The sequence below is a fragment of the Halichoerus grypus genome, chromosome X (assembly GCF_964656455.1).
Source record: "Halichoerus grypus chromosome X, mHalGry1.hap1.1, whole genome shotgun sequence".
Taxonomy (NCBI): Eukaryota; Metazoa; Chordata; class Mammalia; order Carnivora; family Phocidae; genus Halichoerus; species Halichoerus grypus.
Window position 1 is genome coordinate 13,253,324 of NC_135727.1, and position 25,593 is coordinate 13,278,916.

The 25,593-nt window shown below is 39.7% G+C and overlaps 1 protein-coding gene across 8 annotated transcripts in view; it reads left to right on the forward strand.

Moving 5' to 3' along the window:
• Nucleotides 1–25,593, forward strand: part of ATP11C (ATPase phospholipid transporting 11C (ATP11C blood group)) — a 174,336-nt gene that overhangs the window by 101,191 nt on the left and 47,552 nt on the right. For 7 of the 8 annotated variants that reach the window (XM_078064938.1, XM_078064936.1, XM_078064935.1 and 4 more), the window contains 14 exons: nt 1,580–1,708; nt 3,477–3,580; nt 5,716–5,766; nt 6,642–6,706; nt 7,030–7,111; nt 8,038–8,188; nt 8,778–8,975; nt 14,724–14,885; nt 15,573–15,724; nt 16,944–17,015; nt 19,060–19,133; nt 21,118–21,221; nt 21,633–21,814; nt 23,027–23,290. In XM_078064938.1, coding sequence (XP_077921064.1) covers nt 1,580–1,708; nt 3,477–3,580; nt 5,716–5,766; nt 6,642–6,706; nt 7,030–7,111; nt 8,038–8,188; nt 8,778–8,975; nt 14,724–14,885; nt 15,573–15,724; nt 16,944–17,015; nt 19,060–19,133; nt 21,118–21,221; nt 21,633–21,814; nt 23,027–23,290 — 1,790 coding nt within the window. The remainder of the gene's footprint in view (nt 1–1,579; nt 1,709–3,476; nt 3,581–5,715; nt 5,767–6,641; nt 6,707–7,029; nt 7,112–8,037; nt 8,189–8,777; nt 8,976–14,723; nt 14,886–15,572; nt 15,725–16,943; nt 17,016–19,059; nt 19,134–21,117; nt 21,222–21,632; nt 21,815–23,026; nt 23,291–25,593) is intronic. The other variant, XM_078064940.1, reaches the window with a different exon arrangement.

Sequence of the window (25,593 nt, forward strand, 5' to 3'; positions counted from 1 at the left end):
GGTGTGTGTCATTTATTCAGAATTTCACAACCAGTGTGTCCAGGTTGGTGTGCTAGATATGGACTCCCTCCCAGAGTGGGTTGTCTTCTGCCACGAGCAGCTTCCTCCCTTTAACTGAGGTGCTGTACAAAACTGACACTTAGCATTTTCTCTCTGTGCCACAGTATGAAAAAGTTTGGGAAGCACTGAACTCTGGACGATTTCTTATATCCTTCCCCAAACCTGTTAGGACTATTCATAGGTTGGGAGTAAAGTAGTTGCCGTGTATTCGTAATAATTATCAAATGGTGAATACGTGCCAGGTACTTGGCTAACCACTTTACCTGTCCTCATTTCGTGCTCAAACCAATCCTGTGAGGGAGTTCTAATCATCTGCGGCTCTCACCCTGAGCTTATATGGTGAAGCAGCAGAGCTGGGCCATAAAGTCACGTTACAAAGTCCTACCTTCTGGGGCGCCTGGATGGCTCAGTGGGTTAAGTGTCCGACTCTTGATTTTGGCTCAGGTCATGATCTCAGGGTCATGAGACCAAGCCCCACATTGGGCTCGCGCTGAGCACAGAATCTGCTTGTCCCTCTCCCTCTGCTCCTCCCCCTGCTCTCTCTCTCTCAAATACATAAATAAGTAAAATCTTTAAGAAAAAGTTCTACCTTTTAACCATTATGATTTATTCCCTACATTTTAAATCATCTGCACTAGAAATGGTTCATGATTTCTTCTCATGTTTTTCCTATACTTGAGCTTCAGGTACTTGCTGAGAGGAAATCGTTTCTCATGGCTATATTAATGGATTCTTTTTTTTTTTTAAGATTTTTTTTTTTTTTTTTGAGAGAGAGAGAGAGAGCATGAGAGAGAGGGGAGGGGCAGAGGGAGAAGCAGACTCCCTGCTGAGCAGGAAGCCTGCCGCGGGACTTGATCCTGTGACTCCAGGATCATGACCTGAGCCGAAGGCAGTCACCCAACCAACTGAGCCACCCAGGCGCCCGTTAATGGACTCTTCTGATAGCAGATGAATTATTGGAAAGTGACCTATTTGAAAATTATTTTTTTGTCGAATGTTATGGGAAAAATAGATGCCTCTCCAGTCAGCTAAGTTTTTCTGAGCACTGAAGAGGGAACCAGCACCCAACAGTAATAGCCGTTAGCACATGGAAGGCAAAGCATAGTGAAAGATGCACGATGCAGGGTAGGACAGTGGCTGCCCAGTGTTCAGGAAGTGCTCGGGTTGAGACATGCAGTTTTTCTGGATTCATTCATGAACTGATAACGGTCATTGTTTATCGAACAGCAGTGCCAAAAAATGTCAGAGAGCAGACGGGTCCCCAGGTACTGAAATCGTTTATTTGAAATTAAAGTTCAGTAGTAAGGTAATCTGACTGCATCAGTAAGTCCTTGACCTTACCGAGGATTCTGAATGTTGAATAATATTCTTCCATCATCTTTCACGTGGCATGGGATGCTGAGACACTCTTCTAGGAGCAGGAGCGGTCTCTTGCTACTCTTTTGGCTTTAGTTTGAGGTATGATGAATGCTTTGTTTAGAATTAAGAATGTTTATATTTCTTTTTCTCTCTCTACTAGGTTGGTGATGTAGTAGAAGTACAGGCAAATGAAACCTTCCCCTGTGATCTTATTCTTCTATCATCCTTCACTAGTGATGGAACCTGTTACGTTACTACAGCCAGTCTTGATGGGGAATCCAATTGCAAGGTAACGGAAAGTAAACCTTGCGGAAACATCTCGAGCTCAGGATAATCATACAGTACTGCTCCTGTCTTTTATATTTTCCTATTTGTGCAAGTTTTGTATTTGAAGGCAGCTTTTATATAATTGTGTTTGAACTTCTAAGCAATTACTCAACTTTAGGGAAAAAGTGTGGTATTCGGCGAGGCAAATCCATGCCCGAAATAAAAGCCACCCCATTTTTTTTTTGTAGCACTGTTTGCATTTGATACTGACATATCCGATTTGATGTTTTATTTTGGCTTTTTAAGATGAATGTCGTTCTAGGCTTAAACTATGTAACTGTAAAAATAACTTCGTGTATTCTAACCGTCAGTCTATTTTTATTTTAAAAGTGGTGAATATTTTCTTTAAAAATGTTTATTCATGGCATATAGAAACTCTTACTTGGAGTAGTTTGATTGCTTTTTAAAAAAATACCTTAGGGTTTTGTTTGGCAAATGTTTGTTCATTGCAACTAGGAAGAATTATAAATGAGCTAAAGTAAGTTTGCTCAAATTGGAGGATAACTTATTTCCATGGTACTTTCTGGCAATCAGTTCTTGGCCGTTGTCCAGAGCTCCGCAGGGCATAAAGATGGATCCTCTATATGCTGCCTTTAAGGAAGGGCACTAATGTGCTCACCTCTGTGTATATCCTTGAGGGCTTTTCTCTGCTTGTTTTTTCCATCTGGAGTCAAGAACCAGGACTCAGTATGTGAAACAGGAACTGAAATGCCTGTTAGATGACTAAAGCTGTACTTCAAGGGCATGGTGATAAATTAGTGCATTTAAACTGTTCAAAAACAAAGTTAAGTTTGAGGAAATGTCAAGATAAAAATCAAGAAATCTACCTAAAGATTCCCTAATAGGGGAAAAAGTTGTTTAGAGGAAGAAAACTTTTAAGTGATTTCTTTTTCAATTAAGTTGATCCGATCAAATCAGCTAAAAGTGCATAGGTTTTCACAATCAGGGGAGAGCTTTAAATAGAGCTCAGGCAGTTCCGTAATATTCCCAGAAGACCACGCAACAGCTTTCCCTCCTGCGTAAGTGGTGCAGTCTTCGAGTCTGTGTTAGCCCTCCTTTGATGATTTATAAATGGGTTTATTGGAGCCTGCCTTGAGTTCTGGGGAAATCAAGTGCATAATATACACTAGTAGAATATCCCAACTGTCTGACTAAAGCAAGACACATCATATCACTGCTCCTCCTATGAAATGTAGCCTCTTTGAGCATTTTCAAAGTCAGTAATTATGCTATTTTTGTAGTGGAACTATTAATGAAGCTTTTTCTTTCTATTGGCAAAATGTTAGCCTTCTTATGACCCGAAGGGTGGTTATTTATGTTCAATTCATGTGTATACATTGATATCACCATACTCTGGTGAGCAAAATAACAGGTCTCAGTTCTATAAAGAGAAGAAAAAGTAAATAGATTAAATTTTTCATTGGGTTTTCAGTTAAGGATATGCATGCTACAAATGGAATTCTGTCTGCTGTCACTATCAGGAAAAGCTTTTAGTTTTTTCATTACCTTTTAAATCCCTTTGCAGCAGGGTTATCTTTCTAATTATTTGTAATATATTTGAAGAATAATACCATAAAATTTAGTTAGTGGGAAATGTGCATCAGTATTTGTATTATTCTGCCAAAGCCTCTTACTAAAACATACTGTGTTACTGGAATAAGGTGGGTGTACGATTATGAAAAGAATCCCTTTTTCTTGGTTTTGCTTTTTCTTCTGCCTTTTGCATCTAGACACATTATGCAGTACGGGATACCACTGCACTATGTACAGCCGAGTCCATTGATACCCTCCGAGCAGCAATTGAATGTGAGCAGCCTCAGCCTGACCTCTACAAGTAAGAATCACCTGCTCTTCGCCACCAGCATTGCAAAGAAACGCCCATCACTTTCCAGCCCTCCTTCATTCGTGTTTTTATGAGCTGTTCTTTCCTTCTGGCAGGGAAATGAATCAAATCAGCCTTATTCACTACCAGCCTAAGATAAATCATTGTGGGCCCAGACACCTTACTTAGGATTTTTCTTTTATTTTTGTTATTTGTAAACATGACCATATATCAAATTTTAAGGTTATGTTATCCCATAAGGCTGCTCTATCAGATTCATGCATTAATCCGAGTTAATTAAAACATAAATAAACCACTTTATATGTCATCCGACATTAAAGAGAGGAAGGGGATATGGGGCCATGCACTATCCTTTTTTATGATGATTATGATGAACTGAGTATTGCAAATAGGCTGCATTTTGTCTGCAGTAAACAGTTAAGTTGAGGGACCCATGAAATGGTGTAATTTCCCCTATTTTACTATTCTTAGGCTTTCTGGAGTAGATTTGCTGATTAACCGTCATTGTGGGTTGTCAAAAATTTGGCATTTGATTTTTAAGACTGGTTAGTTTGGTTGATTAGAGCATGCTGTTAATGAGGATAGAGTAACAAGTTTAATCCCCACGTGGGCCAATTAATCTCATTCTATTCCCTCTTACAGATGGCATCAATTACCCACGCCAGGCATCTTGTTAATGAATTCTGTTGGTCATAATGGGGGACCAAATGGTTGGATGTGGCTTAACACTAACGCACAGTAGTGGAAAAACAAAGTATTCATCCTACTACGAGAACCATGCCTTCCCTCCTTCCCATCATGCCTTCTCTCCTTCCCATCATGCCTTCTTTCCTCTTTCCTTTCTTCTGTATCCACCCTGAGAGTAGGAACAGGGACCATAAAACAAAACAGCTGTTCCCTGCCTTCAGGGAGCTCAGACTTTGCAGGGCAGATAAAATATTAAAGCTAGGCTTATAGTACAGCGACACAATAGAATGGAGTAAAAGGCCCATGGGGTCACAGAAAAAGGAGTGACTGATTCTGCCTGTGTTAGAGACCAGTATATATTTTTGCATGTTTATATGGCAGCGCCTAAATTTTTCAGTTACCTTAAATATGAAGGAGAATTTTAGGGCAGGGAAGGTTATTCCTGATTTCTCTGGACTAAATTGAGTGCCCTTGCTTTGTGACTTGAGAATACCTTGTACTTCCACCACCCGAATGGTGATCATTTACATTGTAATTCCCTGTTAACTTGTCTGTCTGTAGTGGAAGGAACATGTCTTTCTGGCTTACTAGTGTGTGTCCAGCACCTACCACAGCACTGGCACTATTACGCGGTGAATAAATGAGCAGACCATCATACTTTGTCTATATAGTAATCATAGTTCAATTTTTCTGAAAAACAATGATGCAAATTATAAAATACTCATAACTCTCTTGTTAAGGAGAGTTAGGCCACCTTAGGCCATTTTTTGAGAAATGCAGATTATGGTGTGCCTTGCCATATTAAGTGATCAGATCAAGCTCAGTGTTGAGATCAGCCGAAAAACACAGGTTGGAAATTTCCAAGATGGTAATCAAAATTTTTGCCCTCTAAGACTCATGCAATGGTTCTCAAAGGGTGACCTTGGGCCAGCACAGCATCACCTGGGAACTTGTTGGAAATGCAGATTCTCACTTGAATCAAAAGCTTGGGGATGGGGCCCCGAAATCCCCACTTTAATAAGCACTCCAGTGAGTCTGATGCATGCGCAAGTGAAAGAACCACTGAACTAAGGGTTTTGAAAGTTGTGTGTCAGCACCAGAAACCTCTCTTCACATGAATCTAAAGTAGGTTAATTATTTATGTAACATATAAATGAGCGGGGGTGTTCTGTGCATGCACAGTGCCAACTAGGGTTGGAAAATCGATTTCAAATCTTTGTGTTCTTATAATCCATAATATTCTTTTTAAAATAATATGAAAATGTTACACATCTTGTTGGTTCAGCATAACTTTTTTTCCAGAAATATAATAGGTTTTTATAGTTCATTCAGTCTTACCTCTTTTGTATTATTTGTATTTTGATTCATTCCCATTTACGTGGTATATAGATTTTTACCTTGATATAGAAGACATATTTGCCATTATGTTCTTTTTGCAGGTTTGTTGGACGAATCAATATCTACAGTAATAGTCTTGAGGCGGTTGCCAGGTTAGTTTGTCGTTCCTTTCATCTGTCCTTTTCGGGAGGAGGCGGGTATGTTTCTCTTTAAAGCCCCTTAAAATACCCAGATACTTTTCTTTATAGAAAAGGATGTAGAGGTGAATAAACCTGGATTAACCAGCCAGCATCCCAGTAGGTGATGCTGATGGTGTCCCGAATCACAAAGCTCCAGGCCCTTGGACTGATACTCCCAAATCTGTCCTGGGCACTGTGCTTTTTGTTCTTGGTTGTGCAGTGGCAGACTATATTGGGAGTACACCTGGAGAACAGTGGCTAAGGGAGAGTAATTGAGGGATAAGGCGGTAGATAAAAAGCTGAGAGAATTACTTGGACTGAAGCAAAATGAAAGGCTAATCATTTATAATGAAGCAATTCATATAAAAAGGGATATTTTCTTCCCTCTTCTATCATCCAGTTAATTACCTCAATTTTTCCACTTGGCCTTTATAAGCCACGCTGAAAAGGAATTTAAACGCCAGGCGCCCAATGATTGCCCCAAAGGCGGGTTTACTCTCTCTAAATACGTCAGTGTATCTTTCCCACCTTGATGGCTGCTTCCCAGTCTTTTATTTGTCGCCTTTTCTTTCTGTTTCTTGCTGTCTGTGACTCAGAATCCTTTTATCTCTGTGCACCTCATTACCTCTGCGTGTTGCTGGCCACTCTTGTGCTCTGCTTCCAACTGTGCTGTGCCCTCAAGTGAGTTCAGAGGGAAAGATCTTTCAGCTCATCCTGGGGAGTAAGCATAATGATATAAGTGGAAGGATACATTTTGAACCCCTTGGAGATAGATGTGTGTTAGGGCAGAGTTGATGATGCTATATTTATTGGGCTGTTTGGATAAGCTGTGTTCATTTTTCATTTAGGTCTTTGGGACCTGAAAATCTCTTGTTGAAAGGAGCCACACTAAAAAATACCAAGAAGATATATGGTGAACAATTTTTAAGATCTCCTTATCAGAAATATGCTTTGTAAAGCCTGTGCATAAATAGTGCATGTTACAAATTGGACATTGCTGATAATTGCCACTCAGTCTAAGCCTATTTTTAGGTGTTAGGAATTTATAAGATGGGAAATAAACTAACTTTAAATATGACAAATAAAGTATGTAGAATTAAAATTATAAATGATATGTCAACTGGTGACTAGACTAAGGTTAAGAATGCCCACTTTATAGATGGGAAAAATGGATAGACCCAAGTTGGTGGGGAGTTCGTTGGCACCTAGTTTTCATTGTCTTCTTTTATTCCTTAGGAGTTGCTGTTTACACTGGGATGGAAACCAAAATGGCTTTGAACTACCAAGGGAAATCTCAGAAGCGTTCTGCTGTTGAAAAGTGAGTGTGCACCACCATTTCTTTAGTAGCAGTCAAACTGTGATATAGTCAGTTTTCAGTAATTCTGAATAACAACCATAACAAAAAACAGCATCAATTATAATAGCAGCTACCACATTGAGCACTTTTTATGTTCCAGAATTGCGCTCAGTGATTTGTATGTCTGATTCCGTTTAATCCTCTGAGCAGCTCCATAGAGTAACTCCTATTAGCCTGTCTGCTTTACAGATGAAGAAATGGTCTCCGAGATGAGTGACTTACCGAAGCTTGTGGAGCTATTCAAGGGCAAAGTTTAGTTGAAATACAAATTTATTCCCTTTTGCTGCTGGATAGTGGTTTGGGTTCCATTAGTTGCTTTGTGTAAGGAAGTTCAACAATGTAGATAATAGTCTCCTGCTAGAGCTTCAGGCCAATTGCTACAGCATAGACCTTGCTCTGTCGTTGCCATGGATATCCCATGTATCAGTGGCACCCTCTCCATAGCCCTACTTTCAGATTAGAAGAATCCATACTAAATTTGAGGATTTCACATTTGCTCCCCCACCCTCTACTGCAAATTCTTAGGATTTGGGGAAATGGAAACAACCTACTCTTTCTGTAAGGGTTGAGTAGGTACTGTGTATGCGTGTGTGTCTCCTGTCACTTTATAGGATCCTAATTTTTTTTTTTTTAAAAGGTGTGTTAAGCTAGTCAGCCACTGCACTTTGGGGAGTATTGGTGACCAACAAACAGGTCAGGACTGGCTTTTCCACTTTACCAGCTGAGAATAAGGCTTTTGCAGTGATAACTGTGGTTCTTATGTACAAGCTTGTGCTGTGGTTACACAATGTACACAGGAGAAGCTTTAGGAAACTGAACCATTTAATTTATACATGGTTGATATCTTAAATATATAGTTTTTAAATCCATAATATCTTATTTTTCAGATCCATTAATGCCTTCCTGATTGTGTATTTATTTATCTTACTGACCAAAGCTGCAGTATGCACTACTCTAAAGTATGTTTGGCAAAGTAACCCCTATAACGATGAACCTTGGTATAACCAAAAGACTCAGAAAGAGCGGGAAACTTTGAAGGTAATTGATTTTATGCTGAAACTTTTAACTCTTGCTAAAAATTTTAACTCTAGCACTTTGTGACCAAGCCACGCTTTATTGAAATGTTGTTCAGATTATGATACTTTTTGTTAGCTTCTGGGTTTTCTCTTGGTTGTATGGTAGCCCTAAGCTATTAGCTATTTAAGAAGTTTTATAGTATTTTTTTTCTTTTACTTTAGGCATCTGTGCTTATTTTTAGCTCTTTAGTTAAGACTTTTAAACAACTGAGCAAGAATCTCTGGCATGTGACTATATATGATGAGGTTGTGATATATCATGATAAGAACATAATAAATAGATTCCTACACAGAAACTTTGATCCTACATTCATATTGGGGGAGGGCAGAGAATTTAAGGAAGTGAAAAAGTGTTAAGTCAACAGGCACATTTACTGAAGTATAACGATAAAATTGAGGGTGTTTTTAAATGTTTTCACATACTGTCTTTATAGCAAGAGTAGTGCTTTCAGCATTGATATAAAAAGATAGAAAGGTAACTAGTTCTTTATTTTGTACTTGTTTGCTAGAACTGTGTATCTAATCAGCACGAACTATTTCTTTTGTTTTAGGTTTTGAAAATGTTCACTGACTTCCTGTCATTTATGGTTCTGTTCAACTTTATCATTCCTGTATCCATGTATGTCACAGTAGAAATGCAGAAATTCTTGGGCTCCTTCTTCATTTCGTGGGATAAGGACTTTTATGATGAAGAAATTAATGAAGGAGCCCTGGTTAACACATCAGACCTTAATGAAGAACTTGGTCAGGTTAGAATGTATTTTTACTTAAAATAAGTTAATATTTTGAAAATACCTGTTCTTATACTCTGGCTTACCAATATATGTGACCATTTCCCATTTGGAAATGTGATTCAAATATTCCTTTATAAAGCAGGCATATAATGAAGACAAGCAATGTTTTCATAGCTGTAGCCTTAATTATTTTGCTGGCATTTTTGAGGAGTATCCCAGTTTGTATATTAAATTTGAATGTTACGGAAATTTTCTTTAAAACTCACCTGGTGATGGTGTAAGATTATGGGCTGTTGCTTTGGAACGGACACATGTAGTTAAGTCCTCATCACTGTCTGTTACCATATGGGGATAGACTATCCGGTAGTAAATAAAGCTATTTTGTAACTGGGTTTTGTTCCATAAGCAACATTGACCAGAGTTGTCCTATTGACGTTTCTTGGTACATTTCTGATCAGACGGAATACATTCCTAGCAAGCAGAGTTGTTGATTCCAGTGCAGGAATTTAAATGAAGGCAAAATGTGAGGGCATGTACTCCTCAAAATGCTTTTTGTTTTATATACCAACACAACCCAGGCTGTGGCCTCATTTCTAACCCAGGTGCATTTGTTTTCCAATGCAGTACAGTCTAGCTGTCATTCTTCAAATGATGACTTCATAGGTGCTTTTCTCATCAGTATGGAGAAAGTTTTTCCCTTTGTCTGAATTTACTGTGTGTCACGTAATGATCTTCACAAGCTGGGGGAATTTTTTGGCTTTCATTTAATTCTCATGATATTTAGAATGTCAAGGCTGTGGAAATGTCATTTCTATGACTGGGAGATGCAAATTCAGTTAATGGAACTGTGCGGCTGGAACAGGGCCTCACACTTGTTTTAAATGGTGCCAAGTTGCATCTACACCTCAAAACTCACTTCCTGAATTTAGCCCCCTGCTGCCCCCGCTCTTTCTGTTCTTTACCCAGCCTTACCTAAACTGAAGTGCCATCTTAGCAACTACAGTCAAAAGGGTGAAAGGACACTCCAGATAGCATTTTTGTTGAGCCCTGACTACATGACTCCAGGATCCCAGACTGTGGAATCTGCATCCCACAGAGATACTGAGTCACTAAGGATAGAACAAGAAATGAATGAACAAATGTTTTTTACCCCTTAGATATTGTTCCCAGAAGATTTTTTTGAAGGTGACTTCAGCTGCCACAGCTGACCTTAGTTAGCCTTTTTAAACCAGAAATTTTCATCCAGGAACAGAGCTGTCTGAATAGAACTACTCTAGTCCCAATAATAAGCATCCATCTACAGCATTGTTGCATGAAAAAAAAATTGAGTTACAAGCCACCTCTGGTGAACTTTCCCTGACAGGTGATTTAGTTGAGTAAATCTGCCTGTTCTAGATCCAGTGCCTGGCTCTCTGGATTCACCTAACCAAGGATGAATGTGGCGATAGCCCCGGGTACTGCAAATAGAACAGCCATCATGGCGCACGCGACTCCTAATGCTCCCTAGAGACAGGCAGGATCTCCAGGGCAGATGCCACTAAATGAGATTCTTTACATCTTTCAGATCCCCACCTCAGCAATGTAATCTTATTTCTATCATTCAGGCTGTACTCACACTGCCGAAAGTAAAGTAGAGCTTTGGGTAATGATCTGGTAAATTTGATCAGTGACAAGAAACTACAATTTTCATTTCAACCACCACTTCTTTACCCTACCAAAACCTGCCTTTCTGGCTGTGATTGTCATTTAGTCAAATCACTAAGTTAATAGCCAGACCACCACTTTAATTTATATGGTGTAAAAACAACTTGCCTTCATTATCAGGTTATATGTGTGGAAACTACCTGAATGAAAATGCAAAGAAGTCTTGAAATAGTTTCCTGGGCCATTTAGCATTCAATGGACCAGTACGCACAAAATTGAGTGTAACTGGTTTCCTCCTTGATGAGTCATAATTTTAGATCTGTAGGACTTTTTATGTTATAAAAAGCAGTGTCAATTAGGTCCCATCGATACCATTGCAAATACTTAATCTCTTTTAAAACAACCACATTGAGGGGCCCCTGGGTGGCTCAGTTGGTTGAGTGGCCAACTCTTGGTCTTGGCTCAGGTCTTGATCTCAGGGTCATGGGTTTGGGCCCCGAATTGGGCTCTATGCTGGGTGTGGAGCCTAAAAAACTGACCCACACTGATATTTAAAAAATGGGAAGATATGTTTAGGACAGTGTTTGACTTGAGAAACAAAAAGAAGTAGGGGCAGCTGGGTGGCACAGTTGGTTGAGCAACTGACTCTTGGTTTTGGCTCAGGTCATGATCTCCAGGTTGTGAGATCCAGCCCCAAGTTGGGCTCTGTGCCCAGCATCGAGTCTGCTTGAGATTCTCTCTCCCTTGCCCTCTGCCTCTCCCGCCCGTGCACTCTTTCTCCCCCTCCCTCTAAAATAAATAAATCTTTTAAAAAAAAAAGGGAAGTAGACTGTTCAGTTGGAAAAGAATAGAGTCTTTTATGATCAGGCATCAGTCTTTTAGGCAACCAAATGGTTTTAACCCATCTTGAAAATATTTTGGGGTAGCCTCCTGCCTTTTTTTTTTTTAAGATTTTATTTATTTATTTGACAGAGAGACAGCGAGAGAGGGAACACAAACAGGGGGAGTGGGAGAGGGAGAAGCAGGCTCCCCGCGGAGCACAGAGCCCGATGCGGGGCTCGATCCCAGGACCCTGGGATCATGACCTGAGCCAAAGGCAGACGTTTAACCAACTGAGCCACCCAGGCGCCCCAGCCTCCTGCTTTATATCCCCTTCAAGTCTTACAGCTATGCCTAATGGTGTGTCTGGGTATATACTCTGATTCCAATAATCCAATCCCACCGTTAATGTATTGAACTTACACTATATAGCAAGAATATGTTGGTGGTACTGAGGTTACTATTAAAAAGTAAACAAGAAACCCTCAAGTTGTTCACCATTCAGTTAGGGAAACACAAATATTGTACCTAACTATAGCAATGTGATCATAATTGGTTAGAAAAATAGGGCGAGTGAGATGGTGGAAAGAGTCCAGTACTGTGTGATTTTGGTCAAGTCAACAGCAATGACTATCTGCATCTATATGATACCTTATAATTTATAAACATTTATTATTATACTTTATTTTCCACTCTTTACAGCCTTGTGCAGCAGGCTTGGTTATTTAAGGTTAATATTTAAAGTTTACAGAGATGAGAATTTTCCAAGGTCACAAAGTTAGTAGGTGGTGAACATTAGGTTGAACGATATGAAAACTTTTGACCAAAATAGGCATTTCCATGCCTTCATGAACCTTTAGTTCAGGGCTCTTTCCACCCAGAACAGCTGTCTCACTTTAGGCTTTACATCCATAAGATGATGAGTTTGAGCTTGCTGATAGAGAAGTGCCTTTCCAGCAGGCTCAAACCCACCACTAGGAGGAAGAGGCTATTGAGAGTCGGTCAAGCAGCAGCCTCTCGCTCTTATTAGTCCTCTTTCTCTTTTAAATATGAGAATACTTTTTAGTAACAGCTGATCCTCTCCTCCCCCTTTGCCGAGTATAGGGCACGTATTAGAGCAGTAGTTCTCACAGTACAATCCTTGGACCAGCAGCATCAGCATCACTTAGGAACTTAATTAGAAATGCCTATTACCCAGCCCTGCCACAGAGCTGCTGAATCAGAAACTGGGGAATAGAGGCCAGCGATCTGAGTTTTAACAAGCCCTCCAAGTGAGTGTGATGCACGCTATGATTTGATAATTACTGTGTTAGGGTATAATTTGTTGGCCTATACCTGTGAGAGTAATTGTATGCAGATCCATACTGCACAAAACGTTATATGTAGGGAAACAATTGCGCGATATATTTTTTAAACTATCACCTTTAACACTTATAAAAGATTTCTAAATGGGTTAATGCTCATCCAAGTGTAGGAGGTGCAGTAACCCAGGAGAACCTTCAGGGGAAAAGGACGGTAAATTAATTTTGATCAGAAAAAAAGTCCCAGAGAGTTTTGTTTGAACTGGAAAAATCTAGATGATACAGGAATAATACCACTTGGATTAATTTAAAGAGAGAATTCAAACTTGGCTGGCTAACAGAGCAAAAAAAGGAAGATTGAAATGCTATATTTGTGCCAGTGCTTGCTACCGTGAAAAGCTTTGAAAAATAATTAGAAAGCAACTACTGCTGGAGTTCATCTCTTTCTCCCTTACATAATGAAAACCTTCATCTTGTGCTTATGCTTGTTCCTGTCAGCCCATAATTTTAACTATTTAAGCATAAGTTGCCAAAAAGGAAGATAAAATTGTGGGTTTCCAAAAGCCAGATGTTATAAATAGAAGAGATAAAAACTGAGATAAAATGGAAATGCTCAAAATGGTTTATTTTGCATGGTTACTTTTTCCATTATTTATGAAAGAATGCTTATATTATACTTTTTTTGCTTACATTATACTTTAACCTATTATTATAAAACCTGTTTTTTTTTTTTTCAACTTGGAAACTTTTTTCAGGAGTATCTAAAAATATACACAGTATGTGGAAAGAAACTTCAGTTATGTTTTTGAACATTAAAGACTTACTGTGTCTCCTAATTAAGTAACTGTTGATACTATTATTTTCCCTGACCATCCATACTCTGTGATTCTATAGTATATAACACAGTGCATTTTACTTCAACCCAGTATATTCATGGAAAATTTTACTTTTCAAGGAAAAGTTTTGTTACATCCTAGTTAATTTTAGTTCCTGTCAAATATTGTTTCTGTGTCTGTGTGTGTGTGTGTGTGTGTGTGTAATAAGTGGTCAGTATATTCTTATTTCCCACTTGGAAAATTGACTTTTATTTTAGAACTTCTTTACATCAAAATAGATAAGTAATAAACTGTAAGTTTCTTAGTTTGATAAAATAGCCACATTTACCTTTACGATTTATCTTCTGTATTTGAGTGTGTCTACCTTGGACATGTGATACTATTTCACTGCCTTTAAAAATACTTGTTCTTGGGGCACCTGGGTGACTCAGTCAGTTAAGCGGCCGCCTTTGGCTCAGGTTATGATCCCAGGATCCTGGGATTGGGTCCTGCATCAGGCTTCCTGCTCAGTGAGGAACCTGCTTCTCCCTCTGCCTGCCGCTCCCCCTGCTTGTGCTCGCTCTCTCTCTCTCTCTCTCTCCCTCCCTCCCTCCCTCCCTCCCCCTCTCTGTCAAATAAATAAAATCTTTAAAAAAGAAATACTTATTCAGGGGCATCTGGCTGGCTCAGTCAGTGGAGCATGCAACTCTTGAATTTGGGATTGTGAGTTTGAACCCCACATGTGGTGTGGAGTTTACTTAAAATAAAAACTTTTTTTTAATTTAAAAAATATTCTTATTCATTTCCCACTCTTTTTTTTTTTTTTTTAAGATTTTATTTACTTATTTGACAGAGAGAGAGACAGCGAGAGAGGGAACACAAGCAGGGGGAGTGGGAAAGGGAGAAGCAGGCTTCCTGCCTAGCAGAGAGCCCGATGTGGGGCTCGATCCCAGGATCCCGGGATCATGACCTGAGCTGAAGGCAGACGCTTAACGACTGAGCCACCCAGGCGCCCCTTTTTCCCACTCTTTTCATAATATTGCTTTTGTAATTACCTGACATTTGACAAGTCTTAGAAACAGTGATTTGCTACGGATATGAAAAGAGCCCTGCCTTACAGCTTAACAAAAAGTTAATCACACTAAAGAAGGTAAAACTGCATCTGTTTGTGTCCTTGTTTTTAGGTGGATTATATATTTACAGACAAGACTGGAACACTCACTGAAAATAGCATGGAATTCATTGAGTGCTGCATCGATGGGCACAAGTATAAAGGTGCAGCTCAGGAGACTGATGGACTCTCTCAAACTGATGGACCCTTAACGTATTTTGACAAAGCAGATAAGGTGGCATTTTCTGAATTACCATTTTACCTTGAGAAATCAATGTATGTGTGCATGTGTTAACTTTGTGTAGTAGAAATGAAGACTGAGTGCATGACACCAACTTTGAAATAACCATTTGCTCTTTTGACTTCAACTTTCTCGTTTCACTAACACCTCTGGAAATTGTTAACAAGTAGAATTTATAAATAGGGAGGATTGTGGAAAATGGCTTTTGGGCAAAAATTTCACTTTCCTGTCTGTATGATCATAATTCTTTATGCTTTGTCTTTAAAAATATGAGCTGCTTCAAGAATGAAGTCTTTTCAAATCATTCAAGTCCCAGGAGCATCTAGACATTAAATGAACCCAAGTCTCCCTGCACCTGAGCTATTGCCAGATTGTGAATTGGATACTGAATGAACTCTTTTAGGCCATAAAGAATTCACTGATTTAGTATTAGGTGGCACCCCAGTAGCCTGAATGAGTTAACACAGCCTCTAGGGTATTTCAGCTGAGAACCAGGGATGCTGTTAGGTACAAGGGGAGGATATATAGCTCATTTGAGTATTAGGGATTTAGAAATTTCTGCTACTCAGTTTGCTGGAGGTTACAACATTTTCTCACATTAATACCCTTTCTCTGTTCACTGACTACCAGGTGATCAAGGGGAAAATATAATAGAGTCATTTTTCTGTTACTGTTCAACAGAACCGAGAAGAGCTCTTTCTGCGTGCCTTGTGTTTATGTCATACTGTAGAAATTAAAACAAATGATGCTGTTGATGGACCTACAGAATCAGCTGAATTAACTTACATGTCCTCTTCACCAGATGAAATAGCTTTGGTGAAAGGAGCTAAAAAGTAAGCACTTCTGTTATGCTGGATGAATAATAAATTCTAGAGATCTGCTGTACAGCATTGTACCCATAGTTAACAACACAGTGTTTTGCACTTCAAAATTTGTTAAGAGGGTAGATTTCATGTTAAGTGTTCTTTACCACAAGCAACAGAACACCAGTGGGACACAAGGAAGCTCTGAGAGGTGTTGGATAGGTCTCTTACCTTGTTTGTGGTAATGATCTCACGGGTGTTTGAACGTGTCCAAACTTCTCAAATTGGACACATGAAATATGTATAGTTCTTTGTATCAGTCATACCTTAGTAAGGCTGTTTTAAAAACCCTGAGATGAGTTGTAGAGAAATACATTAGCATTTTTGAAGGGTAAAAAAAAAAAAAAAGTAAGCACTTCTTGTCCTTCTCCTGAGAAAGTGAGATCACAGGAGGACTGGAGTTGTTTTTTCTCTGTTTGCTTCAATAACCTTATCTTATAAATATTCTTTAATAAAAAGCCAAACTGCTTTATTTGAAAGTGTGTGAAAAATTCCCCAAACCTAGCCAATTAAGACCAATAAGAAAATAGCAATGCATAGATGTAACTTGCATTAGTATTTATGCATACCAACCAGAAGTCCAAATGTTCATATTATATTCTGCAAATTCTATAACAATGGCCAATTTTTGTACAACACATGTTATTTCTGAAGTGCTGTTAGCAATTTTGGTGTCACTTTTTTTTTTTTTTAAGATTTTATTTATTTATTTTGACAGAGAGACAGCGAGAGGGAGCACAAGCAAGGGGAGTGGGAGAGGGAGAAGCAGGCTTCCCGCCGAGCAGGGAGCCTGATGTGGGGCTCGATCCCAGGACCCTGGGATCACGACCTGAGCCGAAGGCACCCGCTTAACGACTGAGCCACCCAGGCGCCCCTTGGCATCACTTTGTAACTGACAGTCCTGTTTTACCCTTGAGGCCTGAGATGATTAAGTGGTTAAAAGGTCACCCAATGTGTTTGCTATAGAATTGGAATTACAAATTGCCTCTTGATTACAAGTCGTGACTGGGCTTTGACTTCCTCTTTCCTGTCATCTCAGCCAGTAAAGGGAAGTATAGTTATAGACTGATTTTTTTTTTTTTTCACACAAAGGAGAAGAAAACAATAAACAAGTATGAGTAACCCCAGTGCAAGGGAAAATTAATCGTTCTTTAGAGATACACAGAGGTGTTTTTGTTGCTTTTGACAGGTATGGGTTCACATTTGTAGGAATTCGGAATGGCCATATGAGAGTAGAGAACCAAAGAAAAGAAATAGAAGAGTAAGTAGCACTATGTGTTTGATGTTTATCACGTCTTAACCCCACAGTTAACCTTGGGTGGATTTAGGAAGGGCAACAAAGGAAACTTACTACATCCATAAATGTGTAAGACTCTGCTTTCCCAGTTGGAGTTTTATGTAAATATAGTTGGAGTAGAAGATATTTTTCATAGAGGGGTAGAAACTGGGACTTGACATGGAAATTATTCCTATTTGGTTCACATATGGGTCCAATAGCCCCAGTGAGAATCTGCCTGGACTTTCTGAAACATGGATGCCAATTTTAGGTCTCCAGCACACATTGCAAAAAAAATCCAGCAACTTGCATGAAACCTTCTGCTGTCTAGAACCCAGCCAGTCGCTCTGGGATCGCAAGCTCAGCCAGTCATGGCAGCTTTGGTGTCAGAAGCTTTGTCTTGTTCTCTGTGCTCAAGTGTGAGCCCCAGGGCAAGTACCCTGATGCAGCAGTGTTTTGGGGTTTTTTGGGGTTTTTTTTTTCCCTACAGAGATCCCAATGAACAAAACCACCTTGGCTTAATAGCAGGTTTTAATTAGGTTCTGTGATTAATTTGAATTCCTTCATCTGAACTTGAAATGTAATTATCTTATCTGACTTCTATTCTGGCCCCTACCATCTCATGAGACCCATCTCAGAAACCTGTAATATGTGTAGATGTGTTTGGGGAATGTACCCCTTTGGGAAGTGATGCTTAAAAGCCAGGCGAAGGCTCTTTGGCCTGCCAGGAGCCCGGATCATTATTAGAGTCCAGATTCTAGCCGGTTCACAACAGTGCCCCCATCTGGTCAACACCAAATGATATGCTACACGTAGATCTCTTAGTCATACACACATCCCAGAACTGGTGACCTGCTCACTCCCATCACAAACAGGCTTCATAGTAAATATTCTTAGGTCAAATACGTGCGTCCAAGTTGCTCATTTTCAGAAAATATTTCCCCATGTTTTTGTAATAATTAACTCTTATTTTTACTCTTCTGCATTCTTTCATCTGATTTATTAGCTTAGTACAAATCTGATCATATCATTCCACTGTTTCAACCCTTCAGTAAATTCCTGTTGCTCTTAGGATAAAATTCCAGATCTCTGAAATGGACTACAATGTTCTCAGCTCCCAGCCCTTGTTTACCCCTCTTGCTGTGCCGCTATCGACTAGATTTCAAGCTTTAGTGAACTATTTTTTTTTAAAGATTTTATTTATTTATTTGACAGACAGACACAGCGAGAGAGGGAATGCAAGCAGGGGGAGCGAGAGAGGGAGAAGCAGGCTTCCCGCGGAGCAGGGAGCTTGATGTGGGGCTCGATCCCAGGACCCTAGGACCATGACCTGAGCCGAAGGCAGACGCTTAACGACTGAGCCACCCAGGCGCCCCTAGTGAACTATTTTTGCACATGCCTTTTTCTCTACTCACAATGCCATGACACCCTTTTTTCATCATGTCGTTCCTGCAGAACACAGCCCCAGACACTACCTCTAACAGGAAGCCTTCCTTCAGATATCTTCCTTCTGTGCTTTCATATCTGCCCAGTGAGTTCCTTTATTACTGTGTATGGCAGATTGAGAGTTAGTCATCTCATTACCCTCCACTTCCCTTAATCACACAATGAGCCTCTTGAGGGAAGGAACTCAGGCAGATTCATGTCTATTTTCCAGTACCTAGCATTATGCTCAACACATAGTAAGCACCCCATTGATGATTAAAATAATTGGCAGGGTGGGACTATTTCTAGACCCCTCCAGAAATGGCGTGGCTGGGCAGCTCTTTGTCTGTGTAGTCACTCTCCCCTTCCCATTTGCAGTAATCTAATGCGAGGATATAGATAGCCCTTAAGCAACACTGGCATCCTCTGACACCACATTCTAAGTGCAGAAAAATTTCAAAGTCCCAACGGAAAGTGCCAGTCCTGTACTCAGCCAGCAACCCTTACCAAAAGGGGAGAATTCTATTCAGGATGTTTCTGTGGCGGTTTGTTTTTCCCAGTGTGGTCTAGGTATTTTCTTTTTCTCATTTTTCTCCTCATAAAGGTATGAACTTCTTCACACCTTAAACTTCGATTCTGTCCGTCGTCGTATGAGTGTCATTGTGAAGACTCAAGCAGGTATACTTTTTATAATTTTTTTAAAAAATATTTTATTTATTTATTTGCGAGAGAGAGAATGAGAGAGAGCACACGAGAGGGGGGAGGGTCAGAGGGAGAAGCAGACTCCCTGCCGAGCAGGGAGCCCGATGCGGGACTCGATCCCGGGACTCCAGGATCATGACCTGAGCTGAAGGCAGTCGCTTAACCAACTGAGCCACCCAGGTGCCCGCAAGTATACTTTTTAAAAACTTGACTTTTTCTCTTTTTCTTCTCTTCTTCTCTTTCTCTTCTTTTTCCATTTGTAGATTTGTATGTTGATCAGTTATTTTAAGAAAGGAAAATATCTCATGTAGTAATAGATGACTACCTAAAGTCATGCAAAGCAGTAACTTCTGTGTATGCCTTAAGGTATTTATATAAGCACATATGTTCGGTTTGCCAAATTGTCAGTGGATAGTATATGCATTTTCTTGGAAACTGAACTCTTCAGTCCTGAGTGTCCAAACAGAAACTGAAAGGGTGACTTTTTTATAGTTCGTGGTACTGGCCAATCACCAGTAATGTCTACATGTGGCAGCCCAGTACAGTTGGGTGGTTTGAGATTAACTAGCAGTAGAATTCTTGAGTGTAGAGAGTCACTGGCTCTCCCTGCCTGACCTTCCGAATTCTCCGCTGCTTTTTACTTCCAGGTAGCAGGCAAGCTAGGGATGACTAAGGGCCAGACTTCTGGGAAAGGGTATGGTGGCTTTACTCTAGCATGCTGGGCTCTTTGTTTGACAGAGTAAGGAAGCTTGCCCTTTGCATCAGAAGCAGTACCATCACCCCAGGGTTCCCCCATGTCCTTCGGAGGAGCCATGGTAGCTGAGGTACCTTCTGCTCGGATTGAGCAAGAGCCATGGGGGAGCACTCCTGCCTTATATGCAGGCTCCCAGATACGCCTCTGTGTGTGTGTGTGTGTGTGTGTGTGTGTGTGTGTGAGAGAGAGAGAGAGAGGGAGAGACTGTGACTGTCTGTCTCTAGGTGGTTTTTCAAATTTTCCTTGGTTTATATCCTCGTAATTTACCTTTTATTAAATCTATTCCAAATTCCTTAGTGTGAAAATGGGAAGATACAGACAGACCCTTGAGGGAACATTTCCCACTTTATTCATACTTTGTGATGTGACTGCCAGGTCATGAAATTGATTTCATTATGTGAAGGCCGAATTTGTTTTGTGACTTTTAAACACACTGTGGATGTGTGAGAGAAAATGAAAAAAGAAAACCACTTAACATCTGAAATCCTTGGTATTCTTACCTATACACATGCATGTATGCATTCTACTCAAATGGTGTGACATCTGGGGAAGTGGTCTGCTGAGGGCCTTGACCTCAGAGCTACACTTCTTTTTAACTTCTTGAACTCAGCATTTTGCTTTATAAGGGTGAAGTGTCTTTCTTAATGCTCAACGGTGACTACTTTGCCGGATGCATGGACTGATATAAGGCCGTACTTATACTAGCATTCTACAGTGCTATTTTCAAGTTTCCAGTACAAACTACCAAGCCACTGTTTTTTAAAGTAACCTCTGTAGTTCATTCAAAATGGTTTTATTTGCATGTGGGTTTGGTCCTTGACATCAGTAGATGCCATGTATGCACTTTAGAACATGCTTGACAACGTTTTCAAAGAGAATTCAGAAGGAGCTCTTTGAGGACAGTCTCCCATGATCCCTGAAAGGAAGTACGTCTTTTTTTTTTTTTTTAAGGAAGTACGTCTTAACAGAGGTACTTGTTGTACACTCTTGAGTTATTTGTGTCCATCTTGGTCTTAAGAGGTAGTGGGCATTGTCCTATGAGAGTAAAGGTCAAGATGTCTCATTCCATTTGGGGGAGCATTGCCAGGCAGGCTCAGGATCCAAGTAGCTGAGTGGGAGAGGCCACCTTAATGGTTACCTGTTATTAAAATCCCAATACCGGTCTTAAAATTCTAGGTTGAGAACTTGGTTTTTTATTTATTTTAGGAGACATACTTCTCTTTTGTAAAGGAGCAGACTCAGCAGTCTTCCCCAGGGTGCAAAATCATGAAATTGAGTTAACTAAAGCCCATGTGGAACGTAATGCAATGGTGAGCCTACATCTCTCTAGAAATGCTAAAGATGACTGTTTGATGGGATTGCTATTTAAATGTTTGAATGAATTTTAGCTTATTTTTTATTGTCTATTTTTATATTTGGGGATTTAGTAATATTATTTTCCTTATTTTAATGTAAAACAGTATCCTAGAGCAAGTTTCTGTTCAGAATTGGTAGACTTGAAGACTTCAAGAATCTTTGGTTTATGTTCTGCTTTTTTTTTTTTCTCTAAGAGCTATTATTATTTTGCTATTCCGAACCTAATTGAATGTTACCCTTTTAGTTGCAGTCTGTTAGTGTTTTTTTTTCTAACTAACATATCAGAATTTCTTTTGTGCAGTGAAACGATGTGGGATTTTTTTTTTTCAATTATTTGGATAACTAGAGATCTACTTTTTTCCTAGGACGGGTATCGGACACTTTGTGTAGCCTTCAAAGAAATCACTCCAGATGATTATGAAAGAATTAACAGACAGCTTATCGAGGCAAAAATGGCCTTACAAGACAGAGAAGAAAAAATGGAAAAGGTTTTTGATGATATTGAGACAAACATGAATTTAATTGGAGCCACTGCAGTGGAAGACAAGTAATTACAAAATGATATTCTTGTCATTTTAATGACCAGTCATTTAGGGTGGTATCTGTTCAGATTGGTAATTTATTCTCAAATTTTGAAATCTTCTATTCAGATCTGTTGATAGACCAGACTTTGAACTGTTCGTGGGAGTGATTTTTTTAAAAATATTTGTGGCTTAGAAGAACGAATCTGTCATCTCTAAGATCTTTTGAATGTTTACAAAGCCATCCATTTATTTATGCAGATATTTATGAAATAGTCTTGTGATGTATTGAGAGCTTTGTGCTAGACATCATTTGCACTGGTGCCTGATAGAAGTGGTAAGATTTTGACAGACAGAAATGAGCAGAAAGGAAATTCAGGTTAGAGCAGACAACTCTCAATGAGAGCTCATTCTAACCTGGTTCAACAGGTGAGAGCATGTTTTTGCATACTGTCAAATAATTTGCTTTAACTCTCCAGGCTGAGCTCTACTAGACAGGATTGTAGGGCTTCAGCATTGATCTGCCTGAAAGAATAGGTTTTACACTCTTAATATTTTAGGAGTTTTTAAGAAATTACAAATGCAAATTTTGAGACTTAACCAAAAAAAGTTACAAACATACATACATATATATATTCAGCCACATCAGAAGGTTTTGAAATTTTAATGGGATTCATTTAGTCTATTTCTTTCTTACTCTCTGACCAAAGGGAACTCAAGGAAAGTATTCTTCTCTGCCTTTCGGATTTATGCTTAAATTCTCACTCGGGATGGTTGGCTTTCCTATTCTCAAAGCTCCTCAGCAATGGGGATTCACTAACTTCCCTCGATATCTCACTAGAATGTGTTTGGCCCTTTCCGTTTTGAACCATTTTAAGTATTTGTATGGTGAGATATAAAATTTAATGAAATGCAGTAAAGTGACAGTGCATGTTTGGTGAGTTTATGAACATTTTAACTAAGAGGGATGATTCTCCATTATGCCATTGGATACCATTTACCTAAAGAGATGTCGTTGGCTTTTCCAAACCTCACTGCTTGCAATTCATTTTAGTAAGTAAAACCATGCCAGAGATAACAGTCCCAGAAAGAGTAGAGGGTATATAAGAAAACCAACTGATAACATGTCAGGACTCCAGCATTGCTGTGAATTGTAAAAATACTCTCTTTTGCAAGCCTTCTTACAGAATCTCTGTCAGGAATTTTTGAGGATAACAAGGTTTCCTTTGTGTTCCCAGGCTGCAAGATCAAGCAGCTGAGACCATTGAAGCTCTGCATGCAGCAGGTCTGAAAGTCTGGGTGCTTACTGGGGACAAGATGGAGACAGCCAAATCCACCTGCTATGCGTGCCGCCTCTTCCAAACCAGCACTGAGCTCTTGGAACTGACTACAAAAACCATCGAAGAAAGTGAAAGGAAAGAAGATCGATTACATGAATTGTTGATAGAATATCGTAAGAAGTTGCTGCACGATTTTCCTAGAAGTACTAGAAGCCTTAAAAAGTAAGAAAGTGCATCAGTTTCTTATACTTAGGCATGAGTATAAATGTAAATCACAGCTATTTATGCAGAAGGCTCTGTTTTCTATGATTTATCGTTGTCTGCAGGTGTTTTATCCTTATAAGTTAAAACCTTCCCTGAGGACTTGGCCAATGGCTCATTTGAGGTTATTTGGCACTTTCCACCTCTCTTTTAATTTAAAAGAAAATCCTGTATTTCTCCAGGTTTAGAAAAGTAGTTCAATTTCTTCATGTTTAGGGTGTGGGTATTTAGCACTGAAGCTCTGGCCTGGTCCATGTCAGGAAAAAAAAAATGCTCCTTTTTGTGGTCTCTTAAATTGAATGTAAAGAAACTGGTCTCTATAACACTTTGCTTGTAATTTGAGGTCCTAGAGCCATTTTCTCTATGGATTTTCATGCCCCAGAACTCCGAAGGGAACCAAACACTTGTTAATAACATGGCCACTTCAACTCTGTTTCCAACTAGTTGCTTAGGAAAAACTTATAGAACTTAAGCGTCTCAAGGAAAGCCACTGATGCATAATAATTCCATGCCCAGAAATCATTGACCAAGGCTTAGCCTTGTCTAAACCAGTTGCTGGAATTTACTATGGCCATCAGCAAATCAACTGCCTCTTCTGGAATGCCACAGGATAGACCCGCACTAAATCCAAAGACCTCCTGGATGATATTAGCTTGCATTTCTTGAGCATATACTTTGTTTTGGGAACCATATTTAGCACTTCATGTAATTATTCTCACTAAGTCTTCATCACAACCTAGTAAGGCTCTCTTATTTTCTTCACTTTACAGATAGAGTAAGGCTCAGAGAGATGCAGTAACTTGAATTCAAGATCACATAGCTAATAAGGGGTAGAACAAGTCTGTCCATTTCCAGAGCCCATGCTTTTAACAACTGTGCTCTCTCGGGATTTTTACTTGCCCATTTATCTTAATCTGTTCCGACTAACATAACAAAATAACCATAGACTGGGCAGCTTAAACAGTAGAAACTTATTTCTCATATTTCTGGGGTCGAGTTCCGGTGAGGTCCCTCTTCCTGGCTTATAGAAAGCTACCTTCTCACTGCGTCTTTCCATGGCTCAGAGAGATGCTGTTCTGGTGTCTCTTCTTATAAGGGCACTAATCTCATCATAAGGGCTCCACCCTCATGACTTCACTTAGACCTAGTCATCTCCCAAAGGCCCCATCTCCAGATACCATCACATCAGGGGTTAGAGCTTCAACATAGGATTTGGGAATGGGGGAGAGCATGGGACACAGTTCAGTCCACAGCACCATTCAGCGGCTCTGGGGTACTTTTGTAAAGGCCAGGGCTTCTGAAAAACTGAACTCACCATCTCAGAACATTCCCTCTTGTGGTTCATCTGTTTGGAGTTGGGCCCAGACTTCCCTCAAGTTCTATAAGTAAGCATCAGACCCAGAATCCCTTTTGTCAGCTTCTGCTTCATGTCAGCCACCGAGCCTTATTCAGGTTTCTATTCTCCCCACTAGTGCTGCACTTCAAATTCCTAGCAACTCATGCCTTGAATCCCTTAAGTCCTTCTGCCAGGGAAGTGGTTTCCATTACACACAGAATGAGGTCGCAGCAAAGGCCTCAAGTGACCTTTGCACCTTGCTTTCCTAGCACACCCCCGCATACTACTCTCCCCTCGCCTCATTCTGCCCTGTCTTTCAGTTCCACTGGTCTTTCCTGGGTGTATTTATTGTCCCAACCTCTGGATATTAGCCATTTAGTATCTCGTTTGTTTGCGTATATTCTCTCATGTATATTTCTGTCACCTCAAGGAGGTTTCTCTGTTCTCTCAGGGAAGATGAGTTAATGATTCTTCCCATTCTTCTTTTATGTCCTACTTAAGAGTTGATGCTTATAAATATTGCTTGATTTGTTATTGAGCCACTGTTCTCTGCACATTAAGTCAGCTCTGTGAGTAGAGGAGCAAAGGAGAACACATGATTGATATCTCTTTAATTAGTGAATAAAACATGCCTCTAAAATTATGAAGCAGAATATGGACAAGTACAAAATACCATAGTGTCAGTATACACCAAGGGAATATGGAATAAAGGAATGAGGAGGCATATTAGGCTCTCAGGACTCAAACGTTTGGGCCATAGAGTAGCAGCTCCATTATCACTAGAAGTTTGTCAGAAATGCATAATCTCCTGTCCCACCGAAAACCTAGTGAGTCAGAATCTACACTTGAACAAAATTCTCGGGAATTTTAACAAGACTCCCTTCAACATTAAGCTTCAGGAAGCCTAAAATTAGACAAATGAATCGAT